At 39.2% G+C, this 20,692-nt stretch overlaps 1 protein-coding gene across 1 annotated transcript in view; it reads right to left on the bottom strand.

Annotated features, from left to right (window-relative positions):
* Window positions 1-20,692, bottom strand: part of Cntnap2 (contactin associated protein-like 2) — a 1,232,273-nt gene that overhangs the window by 653,396 nt on the left and 558,185 nt on the right. Inside the window, exon 12 of the mRNA XM_013021595.1 lies at window positions 13,108-13,214. Coding sequence (XP_012877049.1) covers window positions 13,108-13,214 — 107 coding nt within the window. The remainder of the gene's footprint in view (window positions 1-13,107; window positions 13,215-20,692) is intronic.

Below are 20,692 nucleotides of genomic sequence, written 5' to 3'. Positions count from 1 at the left end.
TGACTGGTGTTGCCCCTTTCATCAATCCCCCCCATCTCTGCCGACTACACCCACCCATCCCCTTCATTTGCTTAGTGGGAATGATGGTGGAGCGCGAGGAAGAGGGGAACAGTGCCTTAACCATGTTCCTGTCACACGGGCCTCTTCTGTCATTGTTGAAGGGAGGGCTCACCTTCTCTCCTTTCATGCAACACCCCATTTCTGGAAGCATCCTTTGTGATTTTTGATAGAAAAGTGGTGTGGAGACACACACTTGCGAAGAGAAGCACAATAGAGCTCCTGGAAAGAAGACCGTCAGAATTCGACACTGCGACGGGTCAACTTAGTTTCAAGGCATCATCTCTGACCTTAATAGACCAGAATCTCAAGAGGCATTGTACAGTCTCTGTTACATTAGGCCTCTTCAATGTGTGGATATTTACGTGTATTTTTTGAGTCTCTGGACAACAGGCTCATCACAACAACATATTCAAGTTCTACTTTTTGACTTTTTGAGAAGTAAAGGGTTTCTCAAATTTCAAGTATTATTTTTCCCCACTGGGTTTCCTAATTAAGAAAACAAAACAAAAACATAGTCTTCTTAAACTAATAAATAGGAAGACTGCTGGAATCCAAGTGATCCCAGCATGAAAATTACAGTGTGCATAGATTAAATGGGGTTAATCAAGTGTCAATGTGAACCCGTTCCTTGGATAAGTATCCACATGGGGTAGAATTTAAGACTTTTATTCATTTATCTCCTCTTAAGAGAAGTGGCACATGGGGCAGCTGGGGTGATTGTAATGTGCAGTGAAAAATGAAATCCTAATTCAAAGTCCCTTCTAATTCTTTTTGCTAGACTATGGCTTTGAACTCACCCACTTTGAGTATATTTAAAGGCTTTCCCTATCTACCCTCTTTGTATAAGGGATATTTTCCATTATTCCACATTGTTCCTTGATTGTGGATAGCAAGTCAAATGATGTTCAATGAACTTCCACCCTCTTTCTGCCCCATGAATCAACTAATATCATCCTTCTTATATGTTTTGAATCTCAAGCCTTATTGAGGCTGCAGAAGTGACACTCAAGCTAAGTAGTCTCTTTCAGTGGAGTTGTGGCAGTGATGTTGAGATTGAGCCATGATGCTGAGATTGTAGAGGAGGGTTGAGTCGAGGGGAGGGTTAAGTTGCATATGCCCTGAGATGCATGGCAGTAGTCACAGTAGTATCATTAACAATGGTGAGGGGAGGGGTCATTGTTCTGTATCCCTTACTTATCGCTGATTTGGTTTTCCTCCACTTCTTCATCTTCTTCCATACCTTTGGGATAATGACATTGGACTCTTTGGCACCGTGGTCAGTTAACAAGATTTTAGGTCAAATTTTCCTGTCAGGTGCACAGATTCCCCTATGAATAACCAGGCAGCTCACATTGCTGCCTGAATTTCCTCTCTCCCTTCCTTTAGGGCATCCAAATGTGCAATTACTAGACTTCTGTTTGTGTGAGAGAGTGTGCTCATGATTGAGAATCTCACCCTAGTGCAAGAGCAGGACACTTTCATTTCCTTTTTGACCTGGTCTAAATCAGCTTAATTTAAAGAATGCACAAAGATAAAACATTTAGTCCTTTTGGACAACAAATTTATAAAACGTTCCCAAGCTATCTATCTTTAGATAATGGAAGAACTTGCAGGAAAATCGAACTGCCCAGATTCAATTTTTCTTCATTCAGGATGACTACATCTATGCCATTCAGGCCATAGCGAAGCCTTACTATGCCAGCATTTTCTGAATTGTGATAGGTTTTCCATTGGATTCCTGAATATTCTCTCAGTGGTATCACTCAGAGGCAGATTGCCATATGGTAGAAAACACACAGGAGCACTTCTAAAGCTTGGAATTCTTTTGCTGTCCTATGGGTGGAGAGAATCTTCTTCTCCCTGGCCAAACTGCTAGAGGTGATTCATTATCTAGTCCAAGTGGATGGCTCTCTTGGCTGGATGTAGTGTAGAGAAAATTGATCGCATGATTTGACAAACAAGGCACATTTAATTGATATTGTAACAGGCCCAGATAATGGCAGAGAGCATCATTAGGATATTTTGATGACTGCTAATGAGCAATGACAGCAATTTTGTAGGTACCAGTGTTGCCCGGTACTTGGTGTTTGCATCTGTGGTAACAAGAAAAGTCTTTGAAGAGTAGGGGATGGCATATTTTGGTTCTGTTGTAAAACTGGGACGAAATTAGGTGATGAGATCAAGGGACGACAAGACACTGGCTCATTTTACTCGAAGTTACATTTTTTTAATCAATTCCATACCCATATACAATGCTGACTTACTACTTTAAAAGACTTTCCGGTAAAATGTTTCATCAAAAATTGAAAGAAGCTAGTCCTAACGAAGTAAATGATCAAACCTTTGTGTTTTTCCTGAAAACGTCTGCACTCTTTACAGGCAATTTTGCTTCTTGATTATGATCATGATATTCATGGAAGGCAACTGGGGATATGTTATGTAGATAGGTATAATATTTCAACGCAGATTCCAGTAATCCAAATTGTACTTTCTCAGCGAGTTTTTGTAGGGAAGGAGTAGAAAGGAACAAGGGCAGCTTGAAGTAGTAAGATTAACATGAATAGAAGCAGGGTTTTTGTCCACAATCTTGTTAAAAAAATCTTTCTTATAAAGAAGGAAGCAGTAATACATTCTTTAGGTTTTCTTCATTCGAATGGTTCCAAGTCATGATCTTCATGATTGATACGTTATTTTTCATTCTTGACAAGCAAATCCTGGTGTCTTGCTTTCAAGCAGTAGAAATGTGACACACTTGAGTCCTCTTGTTGAGACAGATTCCAAGAGAAGGAACCTCTCCTGCTAGATTGACCTTAACCATCACAAAATAACCTCAAAACTAGCTTTCATTACCTACACTATGAACGTAAACTGTAAGCTAAAGAAACCTACGTATGTCAAAGATATTCCCCTTCTTTTCAGAAATAATGGCGTCACCTCCATTGTAGAAAAGCTTTAATGTTACTTGTATTTATATTTCTTTTTTTAGTAAAAGTTGGTGATGAGAAATGACAGCCAAGGTCATAGCTTGATACCATAATATCAAAACAGCACTAGCCTTTCATTAAACTACTGTCTACCTTTGCACCCTGGTGATCCTTTGGGCAATCCAATTTTCTCACAGAGTAGTACAGAAAGCACGTTACACATTTCCCAAAATTCCCTTTTCACTATTCTTTTGTCATTATTTATAATGAAACAGGCCAGGCACCAGTGGTTCACGCCTGTAATCCTAGCTACTCAGGAGGCTGGCAACTGATGGTGGTGGTTGGTAAGGCAGCCTGGCAGGAAAGTCTGGGACACACCTATCTTCAATTAACATCCACGTGTTGAAAGTGGGGGTGTGGTGTAAGTGGTAGTAAACCAGACTTGAAAGCAAAAACTAAGAGACAATGCCTGGTCCCTGGGTTCAAGCATCATATATACTCTTAAGCACATGCACATGTGCATACGCATGTGTGTATACACACACAAAATAATGAAACAGGGCAACAGTGTGTGGGGACACTAGCTGTACAAAAATAATGTGCAGTTGCAGCGTTTACTGACTGCCAACTTTAAAAATGTTTTCACCATGGTCTGGTTCAAGTTACTGAGGGTCACTAGTCAGCTCACAAAATTCCTGAGGAGTTAACCATTAGTTCTTTTGCTTTTCAAGCTCCCAGAAAGGATCTTAGCTCAGTTATTTTTCCTACTTGAACCCTTCTCCAACTGTATTAGTTTATGTTTTCTCTTCTCTCTCATATTATACATACTGATCTATCTCTCTTTATATATATATATATTATACATATATCCATATATATATATATATATATATTGGCCTTATACAAACTGGCATAGTATTATGCCAGTTTGCCACATAAATGCTTGCTACTTTCTACTAATACAATAATATTTCCTGCTCATTCTTTTTTCTTTTTTTGATGACATTGTCTATTCCATAAACAGTAAAGGGCTTTCATCTCTGTGTGTGAATATATAAATGTATATATGTATGTGTATATATACAGATAGTGCCGTATACAAAATAGACATGTGACATTATTGAAATTGCAACTATCTATACATTACTGATATTCTTATACACTAAGTCTATGCAGCAAAAGCTTTGCAATAAGAACTTGGCAACTAGTGTCAATATAAAAACAAAGCCATATGAATTGGGGGAAAGTTTGAAAGATCAAAGGCGGGAATATGTATTATTTTCATTGGTGTGAATAGTATTTGCTTTGTTTTTTTGGGGGGGGTCAGTCATGGGGCTTGAATTCTGAGCTTGGGCACTGTCCCTCAGTTCTTCAGCTCAAGGCTAGTGCTTTACCACTTGAACCACAGCGCCACTTCCAGTTTTCTGATGGTTTATTGGAGATAAGAGTCTCACGGGCTTTCCTGCCTAGGCTGGCTTTGAACCATGATCCTCAGATCTCAGCCTTCTGAGTAGCTAGGATGACAGATGTGAGCCATGGGTGCCTGGGTCCTTTGCTGTTTTTTGAGTAGAGCTAAACCCCATGAAATTCCCTCCTTATCTTCAAATTCAACTGGATTCTTTCCCTGGGTTCTTTGGCCTCATATCCTAACTTGACAAGTGTATAGAGATGACGGTTATCTATTCCTTTTGTTCCCCCCACCCTCTGTTCTCAATACTGTGGATAAGAAAATCACTGGGATTCAAATTAGGGGGATATTTTAATGAATAATGGCAACTCCGGCAAGAGCAAGCGGTGGCATTTTACAGCCCTGAGAAGGATGTAGGATTATAGCCTGACTCTACTGCACACTGCTTTTTACTATGCATTTGCAGATCAACTTTTCTATTTATTTTGGTAGAGGCTCAAAGAGAAAAGGCATATTTTTTGAAACTATCTAAAAAGTCTTTGTAAAACTGAAATGAAATCCTTTCTCCCCTTATGTTTAATCTTAGCCATAGTTTCAAAGTAAAGGATGAAAGGGAGGATTAATTTGAAATTTGGGCTGCCTTGGAAATGGAAAGGTCCCGAGGCTATGTTTCTCCAAATGACCTGCACTATTGTAATCCAACCTAGTCTATTTGGTTGGAGCTGAAAGATAGTATGGCCTTTCAATCCCGGTCCAATATCCCTATACAGGTGGTAGCTGCCTTTTCTTGTCCCCACGTTATCTGTAGATGTCAGGGCCTGTGAGAAAAGGAGCCACTGGGGTGACTTTTTTCTTTTTTCTTTCTTTCCTTTACTTGTTTTTTGTTTATTTGTGTGTGGTTGTGGGGCCTGAACTCTGGGCCTGGATGCTGTCCCTCAGCTCTTCAGCTCAAGGCCAGCGCTCTGCCACTAGAGCCACAGCACCACTTCCAGTTTTCTGGTGGTTCATTGGAGACAAGAGTTTCTCAGACTTTCCTGGCTTTGAACTGTGATCCTCAGATCTCAGTCTCCTGAGTAGCTAGGATGACAGGTGTGAGCCACTGGCGCCTGGCTCTTTTTTTTCTTTTCTTTTTTTGTAGTAAGTGTGAATTCAACAAGTGTTGCTGTTTGTCATTGTGTTCCTTTTCCCTCAGTCCTCCAAATCTGGGCAGGCAGAGAGCTCCTTCCTCACTGTCTCTGGACCCGGGAATACTCTGGGGCCAGAGGGGGCCTCGATCCTCTGTCTGAACATATTCTAGGCTCAGCTGTGTTCTCCAGTGTCATGGGGAAACAGCATGGCTCTCTGTGCATCTGCTCCGGAAAATAAAAGGAGACCCCCCAACAAACTGCCAACTAGAAGGGAGGCAATCAGTCAGAAAACATCATTTGCAGATGTGAAAAAAACTCCTAAAAAGTTCAAACAAAAAGTGTGATCACACATTAGGCAATCGTGAGTTTTTGCATACCACATTTTCTAAACATGAAACATGAAATAAAAAAAAGAATCCAAGTACACCATAAAAAGTAAGTGTATGGTGAAATGTAGCTCTAGTTCACAATCAGAGCTAGGGAAAGGAACTGCGCTTCAAAGGAGTTTGGTATTGGAAATGGAACCCAGGGCTTCACTCATGTCAGGCTAGTATTCTACCATTTGGGCTGCTACCAGACCTTTTGTTTCCTTTGTTTATTGTTGTTATAAAGGTGATGTACAGAGTAGTTACAGTTGCATTAGTTAGGTAATGAGTATATTGCCTGATGGGAGAAAAACTGGGAGAGAGTGAGGAAATGAGTAACATTGACCCAAAAGAAATGTACCTTTTGTTTTGATTGTGTTTATGACCAGATAAGGACAATCTTTGACCAGATTGCCTTCAAACTCATCCTCCTCCTGTCTCTGTATCCTAGTAGCTGGGATTCCAGGAGTATGCCACCACACCTAGCCAGGAATTTTACTTTAACAAAACCATATTCTTCTTTGGGCATTTAACAGAATACCCTAACATCCCTGCCCTCTTCCATCCTCCATCACCCACTCCTGGACCGATCTTTGTGTGGAATGGCATCCATCTGTCAGCATATTGATGAACAATGGTGGGAATTTCTGTGTCCTGCCTCCCTGCAATTGTGTCTTATAGCTTTTCCTAGTGACAAGGACACACTGAATACCTGTAGCAGGTCATGGCGTAGCAATGAAATGTTACTTTGTAACCAAGAAGCGCAGTCTGGCTATTCAAACACACCATGTCTACAGTGGAAAGAGCAAACTCACGCTCTGCATATAAATCATCCAGGGTAGCAAGTGTGTTTGTAAATATAGGCTTTCATCTTTTCAGAGAGCATTGAATCAGATATTGAGACAACTTGTAATTTTTTCCCTTGAGAATTATTGATACAAAGATAGAGTCTGTATATTAAATGAAGACTGTCAGTATTAATATCCTTATACAACGTGTAATCAGAGAAAACTTGGCTGGCTGTGTTTTTTTTAATTAATGGCTTAATAAAAGTTCTTAAGAAAGAAATAGTATCTAAGTCTGGTACTGGTGGCTCATACCTATGATCTAGGTACTCAGGAGGCTCCAAGCCAGCATGGAAAGGAAAGGGTTTGAGACTTCTATCTCCAATTAACCACCAACATCCTGGAAGTAGAGCTGTAGCTCAAGTGGTAGAATATCAGCCTTGAGCAAAACAAACAAACAAAAATAAACAAAACCTAAGGGACAATGCCCAGGTCCTGAGTTCAAGTCTAGTACTGAAATCCATAAACAAACACCCCCCCCCACACACACAAGGAAGGAAAGAAGGAAGGAAGGAAGGAAGGAAGGAAGGTAGGACGGAAGGAAGGAAGAAAGGAAGGAAGGAAGGCAGGAAGGAAGGAAGGAAGGAGGAAAATAGGAAGGGAGGAAGGATAGAAGGAAAGATGTAAAGTGAGGTGCAGTAATGATTACCATCCCAGCTATCTGGAAGGCTGAGGCAGTAGGATTCTGAGTTGCTAGTCAGTATAAGAAATATAGTAAACCCTTAAAAAAAAGAGAGAGAGGGGCAGAGAGAGGGAGAGAGACAGAGAGAGACAGTGAGAGAGGGGAGAGGGGGAGAAGGGGAGAAGGTTGTTTCTAAGTCCATAGAGCACTTGAATAAACACCATTTCAGTGAATATCCAAGAGGAAACTGAAGTTCTGTAGGTTCGGTGACCTGTCCAACATTAGAAGGTAAGATTGCAAGAGGGCGTGGCCCTGTGGCGAGGAGACCACCCCTGAGCACCTCCTCCTCACCGCAGGCAATGACCTGTGGCTGCCAGAGGCAGGCGGGATCTCACTCTGCATGAAATCTATAGGTGTGAGGGACATCCTTGTCCTAGCACTGAAGCTCAGCCCGTGAAAGAAGCAAGGCTGACCTCTGGGGCTGAGGCTCTGAGAGTTTCACATATGCACATATGCACATCGAATTACCAACCCTGAAGACATTTCCCTCCACAATCTCCACAGAGCATGGATATGCATCTCATAGGATAAATCAAATGACTCATCTCAAATTCTGTACCAAGTCTAAAGTCCCTGGGATTATTTATTGTTATTATTTATTATTTACAAGTCAGCACACAAACACACCGATTTTTATTTCAGGACAGCTCATCCTGTCTACCAGCAAAATTGCCCCCTATTCTCGGTCGAGCCTTTTGTTGGAAATGACTTAGCTATCCCCACATTTCCACGGAGCTTTAGCCGATGGGCCTGGACAACAGCATGGAGGAAAAGCATGGCAGGTAACTGAGGGAGGGGAAGTCAAGTCTGGAAGGTGAAGTACCTGATGCTTCCTTTAGATAGCCAATCCCTCGGATGATTGCGTATTAAGGAGTCAGCTTAGCTAACACACTAAGTCGCCATCACCGATTTCTAAATTGTATAAGTCCCAGCCAGCATTCTCTGTGCCAGAAAAATCTATGACGTGACAGCGAGGGTTAGGCAGCATTGTGTTCCTTGTAGTATGTGCACCATAGATCAAACTGCTTCTGCGTGCAGTGGGTTTTAGGTAGCACAACGTGGGCTGTTGGCAAGGGGTTTCTCTTTCCACAGGGCGTAGTAGGAGGTGGTGACATTTATAGTTTCAAACTTTAAGATTAAGCGTTTCAGCTCCGGACAACAGCCTGTAGGACTCTTAGTTATCTTTACATCATTAATTTAATTTTTTTGTGTTCCAACATTGGCTGGTGAATGGTTTTCAGTGTTTTATGGGAACAGCCTGATGGATTCCTCCTTCGTACTCCAGAACTTGGAAAACTGATTATTGTAAAATTAGGAGCAAGTTGTGGAGGCCACCTGGCCTAGCTCTTACTACTGGTATTGGACACTCGAGCCTTGATCTTGCTTTTCATCAAACACATCCAGAAAAACACGTTTCTCTTAGAACGCATAACTGACAGTAATGTTTTCCGTTATAAATAAACGTCCATCTCAAAACCTCGCTTATCTCTGTGAAATATCAAAAGAGTCTCCTCTACCCTGTTGCTCTTAGAAGTTGCCACAGAATTTTGGGAGTTCCCAGAGGACTAAGAGAGGATGCAACAGAATATCAAGGAGGAAAAAAAATCACCCACTAAGCCCTGAGATGAGGAAGAACTTGAATTATGTAAATGAGGGCCATCATTGTGAAGGTGTAAGGAACATGTGTGGAGCAGAATGAGTGGATGGTTAGATCTGCAAATGCATTCAGCATATTGAAAAGAGAGCTTGCTGGGGTCGACGGAAAAATGTTCAGGAACAGCACAAACAACAAAGTTGGCAGCTATGAACATGATGCTTTGCTCCCAGAAAGAAAAAGAAAATCCTTCTACTTAGGCGAGACATGTCAGCACCATGAACAAACACCGCACAGGCAAACAAACACATTTATCTTCATAAGAACAGTTAAAAGTGTGAAACTGGTTTTCTTCACAACAGTGCTCCTGATAAGGATGCAACTTGAGACACAGCAAGAATGTCAGTAACACAGCAAGACTGTTCATTCTGCAGGATCACACAGTGTGGCACTTATGACTTCTTTCTACATTATGTGCTGTGGTAGATCCTCTTCTGTGTGTGTATGTGTGTGTGTGCGTGAGTGTGTGTGTCCTCAGCCTTGAACTCAGGGCCTGGGTGCTGTCTCAGAGCTTTTGTGCTCAAGGCTAGAGCTCTAACACTGAGCCACAGCTCTACTTTTGGCCTTTTGGTAGTTTATTGGAGAGAAGCAGCTCATAGACTTTCTTGCTCAGTCTGGCTTCAAAATGTGACCCTCAGATCTCAGCCTCCTGAATAGCTAGAATTACAGGTGTGAGCCACCGGTACCTGGCCATTTTTAACTAGTCCCTGGGAGTTCCAGGAGATGTACCAAATCATTCAGGATATTAAAAAGCAAATATCCTACATTAAGCTACAAAGTGTATTCTTCAAAAAACAGGGGTTTTTTTTGAATTATGCCTTATGGCTTTCTAACTTCTATTTGTGTACCATGGAAACTTCTATTCACCACCATGGAAACAAGATTCCAACAAAGGACCAGGTTTCATGATTACAAAAAGATTCTACTTTTCTAGAAGCAAAAATGGAAGAAGAAATTAGTAGGAGAGATCACTGGGATGGGAGAAAATTTTCTTTTACATTTAGAACTGTCACTAGATTCAAACTTACATATATGGAGGCCACTTCTAATACTTGCAGTAATTTCTTTAAAAACATAAAATTCAATTATTCCTTTAGTACTTAAAAATCCCTTCTCTTTATGAAGAAGAAAGAAGGATGGCCAATAGACACATGAAGAAATCCTCAACCTCCCTAGCCAAAACAACATTAAGAACAACATTAAGATACCACCTCACCCCAGTTAGAATGGCAAAAATCAAGAACTCTAATAACAACAGATGCTGAAGGGGATGTGGACAGGAGGGAACCTTACTTCATTGTTGGTGACAGTGTAAACTCCTTCAACCACTTTGGAAAGTAGTATGGAGGTTCCTCAAAAGACTCCACATAGAGCTCCCCTATGACCCAGCAATCCCACTTTTGGGCATTTACCCAAATGTTTACAAACAAGACCACACTAAAGCTACCAGCACAACTATGTTTACTGCAGCATTATTTACTATAGCTAAGATATGGAACCAACCCAGATGCACATCAGTAGATGAATGGATCAAGAAAATGGGGTATATATACACAATGAAATTCTATGCCTCTATCAGAAAGAATGACATTGCCCCATTTGTTAGGAAATGGAAAGACTTGGAAAAAATTATATTAAGTGAAGTAAGCCAAGCCCAAAGAAACATTGGTCCCATGGTTTCCCTTATTTGCAATATCTAGTATATGTCTGAGTCAAGCAGAAAAGGTCAGATAAGGTGATGTTAGGGAAATGAACCCTAAGATATGTATTCAAATGTTTTTTTCTTTCATGCAATTGTTTCTAACGCATTTATAAGATAATTTCTTTGTTGCTTTGTATGTCCCTCCCCCACAGTATAACCCGTGATTTCAGTGTATTTGATGTTGGTATAATTTGTGGAGGGGAAGGGGAAAAACAAGTCGTTTAAATAGGGATACAGGTGGACCCATTGCAACAATGAGAAGTACAAGTTGTTATGTCGAAAACGAACTTTACAACTTTGGTGGGGGGGGGAGGATGGGGGGGGTGGGGGGAGGATGGGAAGGGATGGGAAGGGGAAACAAAGGAGGAAGCTACAATTCTTGATAAGAAATGTACTCATTATCTTGCCCATGTAATTGTAACCTTCTGTACAGTATTTTCACAATAAAAAATAAATAAAAATTTTAAAAAATCCCTTCTATTTATGTTGTGTTTTAACGTGGGAAAGCAGCTATTTAATAGTTACTGTCTATGCAGTTCAATATCAAAGCAGTCACTGAAGTAAGAAACCTTTGTTCCCACCACCAAGTTCTTGCTCATGGTTTCCACTTAGTATTTCTGTACTTTAGAAATAAAAGCTCATAAAATTAACCATGGTTTAAACCATACCAATTACTGATGAATATCAATATCACTGATGAAACAATATCACCCACTGGTGAAGAGCTGGCTCCTCAGTTTACCAAAGTTACTTATTTGTGCAACAATATCTTTTAATAAAGCCAGCATTTCTTGTGATTAGTAAGAAAGAAATTTGGTTATCATGCTTTTAACCAGTTCATATGAACCTTTTTTGGTATGTATGCCAGTAGAGTACTGAAGCTTGAATTCACGGCCTTGCATTTTGGCTTCAATAGTTTTCCCAAGACAGGGCCTCTACCACTTGAGTCACAAGTTTACTTTCCACTTTTTGGTGGTTAATAGGAGGTAAGAATCTCATGTCATATCCTGCCGAGGCTGGTTTTGTATTTCAATCCTCAGATTTCAGCCTTCAAAGTCTGCTAGCTACCATGAATTATTGTTTCTTGTTCATTCAAATTCTCTTCTAGACTGAAGTAATTTGTAAATATTGATTCTGTTGTCCTTTTTAACTCTGATATGTATCTTTCCATTAATGTTAGTTTCCTGAGTCTTTTTACCTCTTGCTTCTAATAACTGCCTAAAAAATTAATAAGTGAAGGAAAATAAATAAGAAACACTTGTTTTTAGCTTAAGTTTTACTACAGTGCATTCTAAATGTGATTTCTTACTACACATTACTATAGGTAACAGTGTAGCAAGGCTCAGGGAGCTATTATACATTTTTGCTGGCCATAGGACTCTACTCTGAGAATCTTTTGCTTGTAATTTTCTAATAGAGTGAGGGAAAATCATTAGATATTGCAGTTTTGGTGTTCTACCTTATTAAGAGAAAATAAAATCTTTCCTTTTTTCTCCTTTTTCCTTCTCCCCTATACACACTCACACCCACCCACAAACACCCCCCCACACATACACACACACACACACACACACACACGCTGTCTAACAGATGAACTTCTTCCATGAACTATGTTTTATGGCAAATCTGTTTTTGAACACCCCTTGTAAAGTGGCAATGTAGTATTGGATATTACTATTTCAATGATCAAGTTAGCATTATTCACTTGAAAATATGCACTGAATTTCAAAGTTTAAGTTTTACAAAGCTCCATAAAGCAAGGCACATTTGTATCCTGCTAGTCACTTTTTCTTGTTACTTTTTACTCTTAAGATTTTAAAATCTTTACTTCTTGACTCTTCAATTTAAACATACAAATTTGATGGATTTATCTTGCCATCTGACATGTTTCTTTGGTCTGAAAATATGGTCAGAAGTTTGGACCAAAGCAGGAAGCAACCGCTGTCCAGAAACTAAATGTTTGAGTCATCTTCTCCCTCTCTCTCCTTTCTCTCTTTGGTGAATTGATAAATGAGGGTCCAGTGAGAGACACTCCACTAATACAATTTCCCAAGCAATCTCTCTGGACAGACACAGCTTAGCCACAGACCGGCCCATCCAAGCCCTGTGTCCCAATCTCGAATCTGGAAAGGTTCTTCTGCTTTGAGTCAGTAGACACGAGAGACTATATTTCAACAACTAGAATATTATTCTTTGGAGAAAGAACAATGGAATCTTGAGTTTGCACCATCAAGTCATACGGTCTGTGGCTAATGCAGGTAGCTAAACGTTAAGGCCAAGCTGGCTACATGCAGGTTCTCAGGCAATTACAAGATGAAAGTGAGATAAATTGGTACTCACAGTTGTGGCAGGTGGCTCCGCTGTACCCCGTCTCGTCACAAGTGCATTTGAAGCCCTCCCATGTTTGAGAGCACTTTCCACCATGCTCACAGTGGTTAGGCACACATCTGTCAGAGAAAGAGATGAACACAAATAAACCAACAGACAAAGGAGATTTATGAGTGGCCAAATTCCAAGCTGTTGGGGCCATCTATCATTCCAATGCCAGGTTGCCTTACGAAGGTAATTAATCCTTGTTAGTTTAGGCAGATTAATATGATTCGTGATGGAAGGTGCCAGACGCACAAAAGATGATGTATCACAGGCTTGGTGTTTCCCAGTTTTGAATAAACACTAGATACTAACACACAGTGGAAGGATGTGTTTGCATATCACGGATTCCTTTGAGCTGCCTTTTACCCAAAGACAGAGGCATTGGGGAACTTTGCTCCTGGTGAGAGATGGAGAGCAGCTATCTTGTTTGCCATTCTATTTTCCTTTTTAAAGAAGAACCACCATCTTAGGGAGCGTTAGCACCGAGTTTTCCGTAATAATTTCAGCTTTTGAAATAATGCCATGACAACTGTGATGAACGTAGGCTAACCTGATAAGAATATACACACATACCTCCCTTGCCCCAGTGTCCTTGTGTTTAACCTAATATTGAAAACATAAAAACTGTGTATACGAATGGCCCATGGTGTGATGTGTTCATGCATATTTACATTGTTTAATGCTTAGACTCATTTAAAAATATCTATCTCCTCGAATAGTTGCTACTTATGGTAAAAATATTCAAAGTATTTTCTTTAGCTCTTTGCAAGAGAGTTAAAGAATAGATTTATTTTTATAATTAACTAATGTGTAACAGCACACCAAAACTCCTATTCATAACTAACCATTATATAGCACTTCTAATTCGCTTTCCATGATCATTTGTCCTCCTCCCAAACTCCGGTAACTACCGCTCTCCTCTCAGATTCTATGGGATACACATTTTAAGGTTCTCTAGATGAGTGATACTTGTCTTTCTATGTGTGGCTGATTGTCCTTAACAATGGTCTTCAGTTCCATGCACTCCATGGCGAATAACAGAATCTCCTCCTTTTTAATGGCTTAATGGAATTTCATTGTGTATATGACCTACATTGGTTTTGAAGGCAATGCTCATAAAGTAGATAAATAAAAGATAAGAACTATGGGGTCAATAAATAAGAGCTATATTTATCTGCACCACAGCTTTTATAGCACAATTTCATACCTTGACTCTACCTTAATATTAGCAAAGCTGGAAAATTGTCTGAAACATTTCTGGTTGGATGATATAAACTCCTTTATCCTGGCTCCATCTCCTAACCCCCAAATTACTTTATTCATATCCTTTACACACTTGCTTTAGTTTTTGTTATTGTTGTTAAGAAGGTATCTTCCTGGTTAAGATGCTCAAGGACTTAACAGGACTTCTCAAAATAGATCTACATTTTAATAGGAAACTCAAACCCAGCAATTTCCTCTCAAATTTAAGGGGCAGAATTCATAACAGTATGCCAAGGCTGCTGGACTGATAGAAAGCCAGGCTGTATAGAGACCCTTAGCTACAATGCTCTAGTAGCTTCCTGCTACAGAATGTGATGTAGTCTCTGAGTCCACATCTTTCAATCCCCAACCATGGTTTATCATCAACTATGCCCAGAACCCTTTGCAGCAGGGCAAGGCTCAGCGTGACACGGAACCCCCAGACTTGATGAAGTTGAGCTCTTCCGCCACAATTCCACATAAACTCTTTATCCTGGCAACAAATGTCTATTGAGAGCTGGCTATAGGCACATGGCTACAGAAAACATAGGGATAAGACTGTGTTCAGCCTCTGAATGTGTTGACTGCTTATGGAAGTTACATTACATATGAGGACAGTAAGGGAAGGCAGACATGAAAAATGGCATAAGGCAGGGATATAGTAGATGAAATCTCACAGGAGGGGTACCATGGAGATTTCTGGTACAATTAGAAGCTTTAGATTGAACATCAATGAACGAATAGGGGAAAAAAGAAAAACAAAGAGTAGTAGGTTGGAGAACCACAGAAACAGAATAATAACCTTGGATTATCATGAGAAATGGAAAATTTGCTTTCTTTCAGAGACACCTATTTTTCTTCCAGCTGTAGAGAGGCTGCAAGATGGTTCTTCTCTAAAGACCTTGTAACTAAAATGGAGGTTGGAATGAGAGAAAAAATTCATATGAAATATAATGCAAGGAAGAACTTGATATTAAAGGATATAGAGATCTTGGTACCAGAGTAGCTCTGAGTATAGAGGGCTTCACCAGAGGGCACACAGCATTTCCCCTGGGTCTTATAAGGGACGCTGCATTTTTATGATTACAATGTTGAACTGTGGTCCTAGCCAAGCATGAGAGAGAAAACAGCAACGCAAGGGTGTGTGCCACCGGGGACCCTGCCCACAGACAGACTCCCAACAGGAACCACAGCAGAAGTGATTCTGTCCATGGTTCTATCGTGGTTCTGTCTAACAGCTGTCCTCTACATCATGGCAGCAAGCAAAGGAATAGATGCTTCAAAATTACAAGCAGCGAAAGTGCTCTTGAGTCTGAATTGTGACATTCAGGAGGGATACCTCTTTGTGTGGTATATTTACTTTATACCTCTTTATGGGTTCATACGATTAGCTCAGTGTGATGACAAAAGTCATTTACCTCAGTTCATTACATCAATTAATTCAGGGAGAAGTAGTGCAGAAGTGTATTGAGCAGTGTAGGAAATCCAACTTGAAATCTAAATGTGTTCTAAACTCTCTTTATGATGAAAAGATTATTGCATATGTACCAAGAAAGGAAGCATGCAACCCATGAGAGAGAAAATTAATGGAATACACCTAAAATTCAGTGTAGGGTTGCTTTGAAAGTTGAGGAATCTTACTGAGAGTATCTTAATATCTTATTTTAATGTCCACTATTAGAATTCATATTTAAAAGTTATCATCCTCTGTATGCAGACTATTGGCATACTAATCCTTAATGGTGGAACTATTTTATTTCCAAATCAATGAGTATGCCATTTCAAATCTAGTATCTTACCATTATATATTTTAACCATTAAGACAAGTACCAAGGAGGACAAAATGCAAATCAAGTTAGTGATTAAATCTTTCTAATTATTTAGCCTTTCTCTTGTATGACCATAGAACCATTAAAAATATATAATCATCTTATTAGTGATTATTTTATAGGACATATGTCTCTTTTAACTATGGTGAAGAATGTTTATCTAACAGTTGTTTGCCTAACAAAGTATCTCAGACAGCCTGAGCAAGTACCTGACTGACGACATAGAAACAAAAACAAAAACAAAAAACAAAAATAGAACTAGCAAGTAATACTACCAAGGACTCAGACTTTACTTCAGAGCCTATAATATCTTTCACAATGGGAAATATAGATTATTTTTACCTATGATTTTGCTCTTAAGCCCAAACTCTGCTACAATAAATGATTTCTTCTAGCTGACTACAGGAAATGTGTAATTTGTTTCATGGCATGTCCTAGTTTAAAACCTTGATTCCCATAAAAAATGAAACAAAATGATTTGACTGCTTCTACTTGGAAAAGGCCTGCCTGGAATCAGGACCACATAGGGCAGAAGCTGGCAGATGTCAATTTGTTGTGACCAAGGGTTGTAGAAAAAGTGATCCTTGCAATTACTCTTGCTCCAGGAAGTCCTGGCGTCTGAGAGACAGTCAGCTCAGATCATCCTTGCTGTTATGGCTTTTCAAAGTGCTTGAGATCAAATGCATATCTTTTTAAATGAAGCCTATTTGTATCCCCAGTATATGAGACAAAAGCTACACTTGGAGAATTGAAATGTCCACCAATTACTTAAAATAAAATGAATGAGCTCAGGCTGCGGGGCTGTTTGGAAGGGTGCAACAATGCAATTCAGGGCTGCTTAGGACAGCTGCAGTTTTATTTTACCCATAGCATCTCTTTTATTTCTATACTTGATTTTAATCGCAAGGCACTGAGAAAATTGGGATTCATCAATGTAAGAAACCAGATTTATTTGTGTATAGCATCTTACTTCTAAGTTTATGGTAGTACTAACTTAAATAGTGAGAGCAGAGGAAATTTTACTTCATTTCTAGATGATGTTAGTATGACAAAAATAACAGTACTTTGGAAATCTTAAGAACTTTGAAGCTTTTTTTTTTTGAGGCCAGTAGCTCACAACTGTAATCTAGCTACATAGGAGTTTGAGATCTAAAGATTGCAGTTCAAAGCCAGCCCAGGCAGGAAAGTTCATGAGATTCTTGTCTCCAATTAACCACCAAAAAGCCAGAAGAGAATTGCTTTCTCAACTTTACTGAAGAATGTTGTTGGGATTTTGATGGCCATTGTATTGAATGTGTAAAATGCTTTGGGCAGTACTGCCATTTTTACAATGTCAATCTTCCAATCCAGGAACATGGCATATCTTTCCATTTCCTTAAGTCTTCAATTTTTTTTCAAATTTTTGAAGTTTTCACAAGGGAATTCCTCCACATCTTTGGTTAAGCTAATTCCTAGGGATTTTCTTGTAGGCTATTACAAATGAGGCAGCTTTCCTGATGCTAGTCCTGTCTTCCATGGAAAAACATAAGACCACAAATGGCCAAAGCACTGCTTAACAGAAAGAACAGTGTTGAAGGAATATCAACACCAAACTTCATACTCTATGACAAAGCCATAGTAGTAAAAACAGCTTGGTATTTGCACAAGAATAGCCCCAGAATAGACCCAGAAGTGAACCCACAGAATTATGGTCACTTAATCTTTGATAAGGGAGCCAAAAACATAGGTTGGAAGAAAGACAGACTCTTCAACAAATGGTGCTGGCAAAATTGGCTATACAGATGCAGAAAATTGAAGCTAGATCCTTATATATCATGCCAGACTAGAATTGACTCAAAATGGATCAAAGACCTCAATGTAAGATCAAAAACCCTTAAAATATTACAGGAAGGGGTAGGGGAAACAATAGGGGTCTTAAGTACAAGTTGAAACTTTCCAGGAAAAGATCCAGAATCACAACAAATCAAAGAAAGACTGGATTAAGGGATTGAACCACACTGAAAGGTTTCTACATGGCAAAGGGTATAGCTAGTAAGATAAATAGAAAGCCCAGAGAATGGGATATTTTCACCAGCTCTACATCAGACAAGGACCTCATATGTAAAATATACTAAGAACTCAAATACTTAACCCTTTCCAAAAATCATCAAAGAAACAATAACCAAATTAATAAATGGATTAATGACTTAAAGACAGACTTCTCAGAAGAAGAAGTAAGAATGGCCAATAGACACATGAAGCAATGTTCAACATCTCTGGCCATAAATAAAATGCAAATCAAAATAATACTGAGATTCTATCTCAACCTAGTTAGAATGGCCATTAACAAGAAAACTAACAATAACACATGTTGGCAGGGATGTGGCCAAAAGGGAAAGCCACACTGTTGGTGGGAGAGTAAACTTGTTCAACCACTCCAGAAAGCAATATAGAGGTTATTCAAAGGACTAAACATAGATCTTCCCTATGTCCCAGCAATTCCACTCCTGGGCATTTATCTAATAGGCCACAAACAAGAACACACAACCATGTTTATTGCAGCATTGTTTATGATAGCCAGATATCAGCCCAGAGGTCCCTCAATGGATGAATAGATCAAGAAAATGTGGTATATCTACACAGTGGAATTCTATGCTTCCACCAGAAAGAATGACATTCACCATTCCTAGGAAATGGAAAGACTTGGAAAAAAATATTAAACAAAGTAATCTAGACCCAGAGAAACACAGGCTGCATGGTTTCCCTCATTTGTGTAATTAGAATATGCTCATAAATCTACAAGTAAACACACGGGTGGTGAGCAAGGGGTTACAAAGGAATGAACTGAAGTGTAATCGATTCTAATGAGAACAAAGATAGTATAATTCTTTAAAAAGATGAAGTCAAAGCCCAGCAAAATGTACTGTGCAATGAGAACTTGTAAGAGGGAAGAGTGAGACCCAGGGGAGAGGGAGAAGAATGAAGGGGAGAAGGGGGGAGAATGGAGGGGAGAAGGGGGGAGAATGGCGGTAAGAATTCATTGCATACTCCACAGAGAAATATGAGTGAAGGGGTATGTGGAAGGAGGGAGAAGACGGTGATGTGCTGACACAGACTAAGATGCACTGTATATACAAACTACAAAAAGATTCAGTACATAACCTAAAGCTAAGTAAGCAAAAGAATAGGTTGGGAGGAGTGGATGAGAATGTTGAAAGGGATCACACTGATAGAGACACATTTGGTGAATGGCAACTCCTTCGTACAACTATTAAAGATTAATTAATGTATATATATATATATATATATATACATACATCTATCTATCTATATCTCTATATATTTATATTTAAAGCCAGAAGTTGAGCTCTGGCTCAAATGGTAGAGTGCTATCCATGAAGATAAAATCTCAGGGATAGCACCCAGGCCCCAAGTTCAAGCCTCAGAATTGGCACACACACACACATACACACACCCACACACACACACACACACACACATACACACACACACACTAAAAAAAGGTAAAATAGAGCATAAAAAGAGCACTTGTCTAACATGCACGATGTCTTGGGTCCAAAGCCTAGCTTAGCAAAGAAAGATAATATATATATATATATATATTAAATTAAAATGTAATATCTCTGTGTTACCTTTGCACTTGTATTTGGATACATAAAGCCAAGTTATACTTTTTTTCTACCAACATACACATGATGATGTGCTCACATGGTACCAAATTTTGATTAACAGTGGCTTGTTTTATCATAATAGTTCACTGACACTTATTTTATAAGGGCCTGGTACTCAAAAGCAGTGTTTGCAAAATTTTTATGTTCATAGAAATAACATGAAACTTTTATGAAAGGACCTCCTTTGGAGTAAGAAGGCTCTAGAACATTACATTTTCTGAAGACCACAAGTAAGAGGAGAAACAGCTCATTGAAAGAGCAAGCAGGAGAAGGGAAAACAGCATTTAGGAAGGTCAAATTCATCTGATAAGCAGTTTCTTCTAATTGTATTTTTTGTTGGCTTTCCTAGAGATTTTTAAGTGGTTGTCTTGGACATATAATAATATCCTACTCCAGATTTTCCTTGTATATGATTCTCAGACACACACCAGGGCTAGGATATTTAAATTGTTTTTAGATCCATGCCTCATTCCAAACTTTAAAAGGAAAAAGTCTGCTTGCAGGTTATTGAGAGTTTGTTTTGTGAACTACTGGGAAATTAAAGAAAATGATTCATATGTTATTACTTCAATGCTATAAATTATCTCTTGAATTTTGCTTTATATATTGTATATCTCAGCACCTAATTTTGTGTCTTCTTATTAGGAGATGAAATTTATCTACAGTCTTTGCATTCTTGAGTGGGATTTTTCATAGTCTTGGTTTTCAGTCTTCCTTCCTTCTTTCCTTCCTTCCTTCCTTCCTTCCTTCCTTCCTTCCTTCCTTCCTTCCTTCCTTCCTTTCTTTCTTTCTTTCTTTCTTTCTTTCTTT

This window comes from Dipodomys ordii, unplaced genomic scaffold, assembly GCF_000151885.1.
Source record: "Dipodomys ordii isolate 6190 unplaced genomic scaffold, Dord_2.0 Scaffold56, whole genome shotgun sequence".
In the NCBI taxonomy this organism is placed as follows: Eukaryota; Metazoa; Chordata; class Mammalia; order Rodentia; family Heteromyidae; genus Dipodomys; species Dipodomys ordii.
This window is presented reverse-complemented; position numbering and strand designations above follow the sequence as displayed.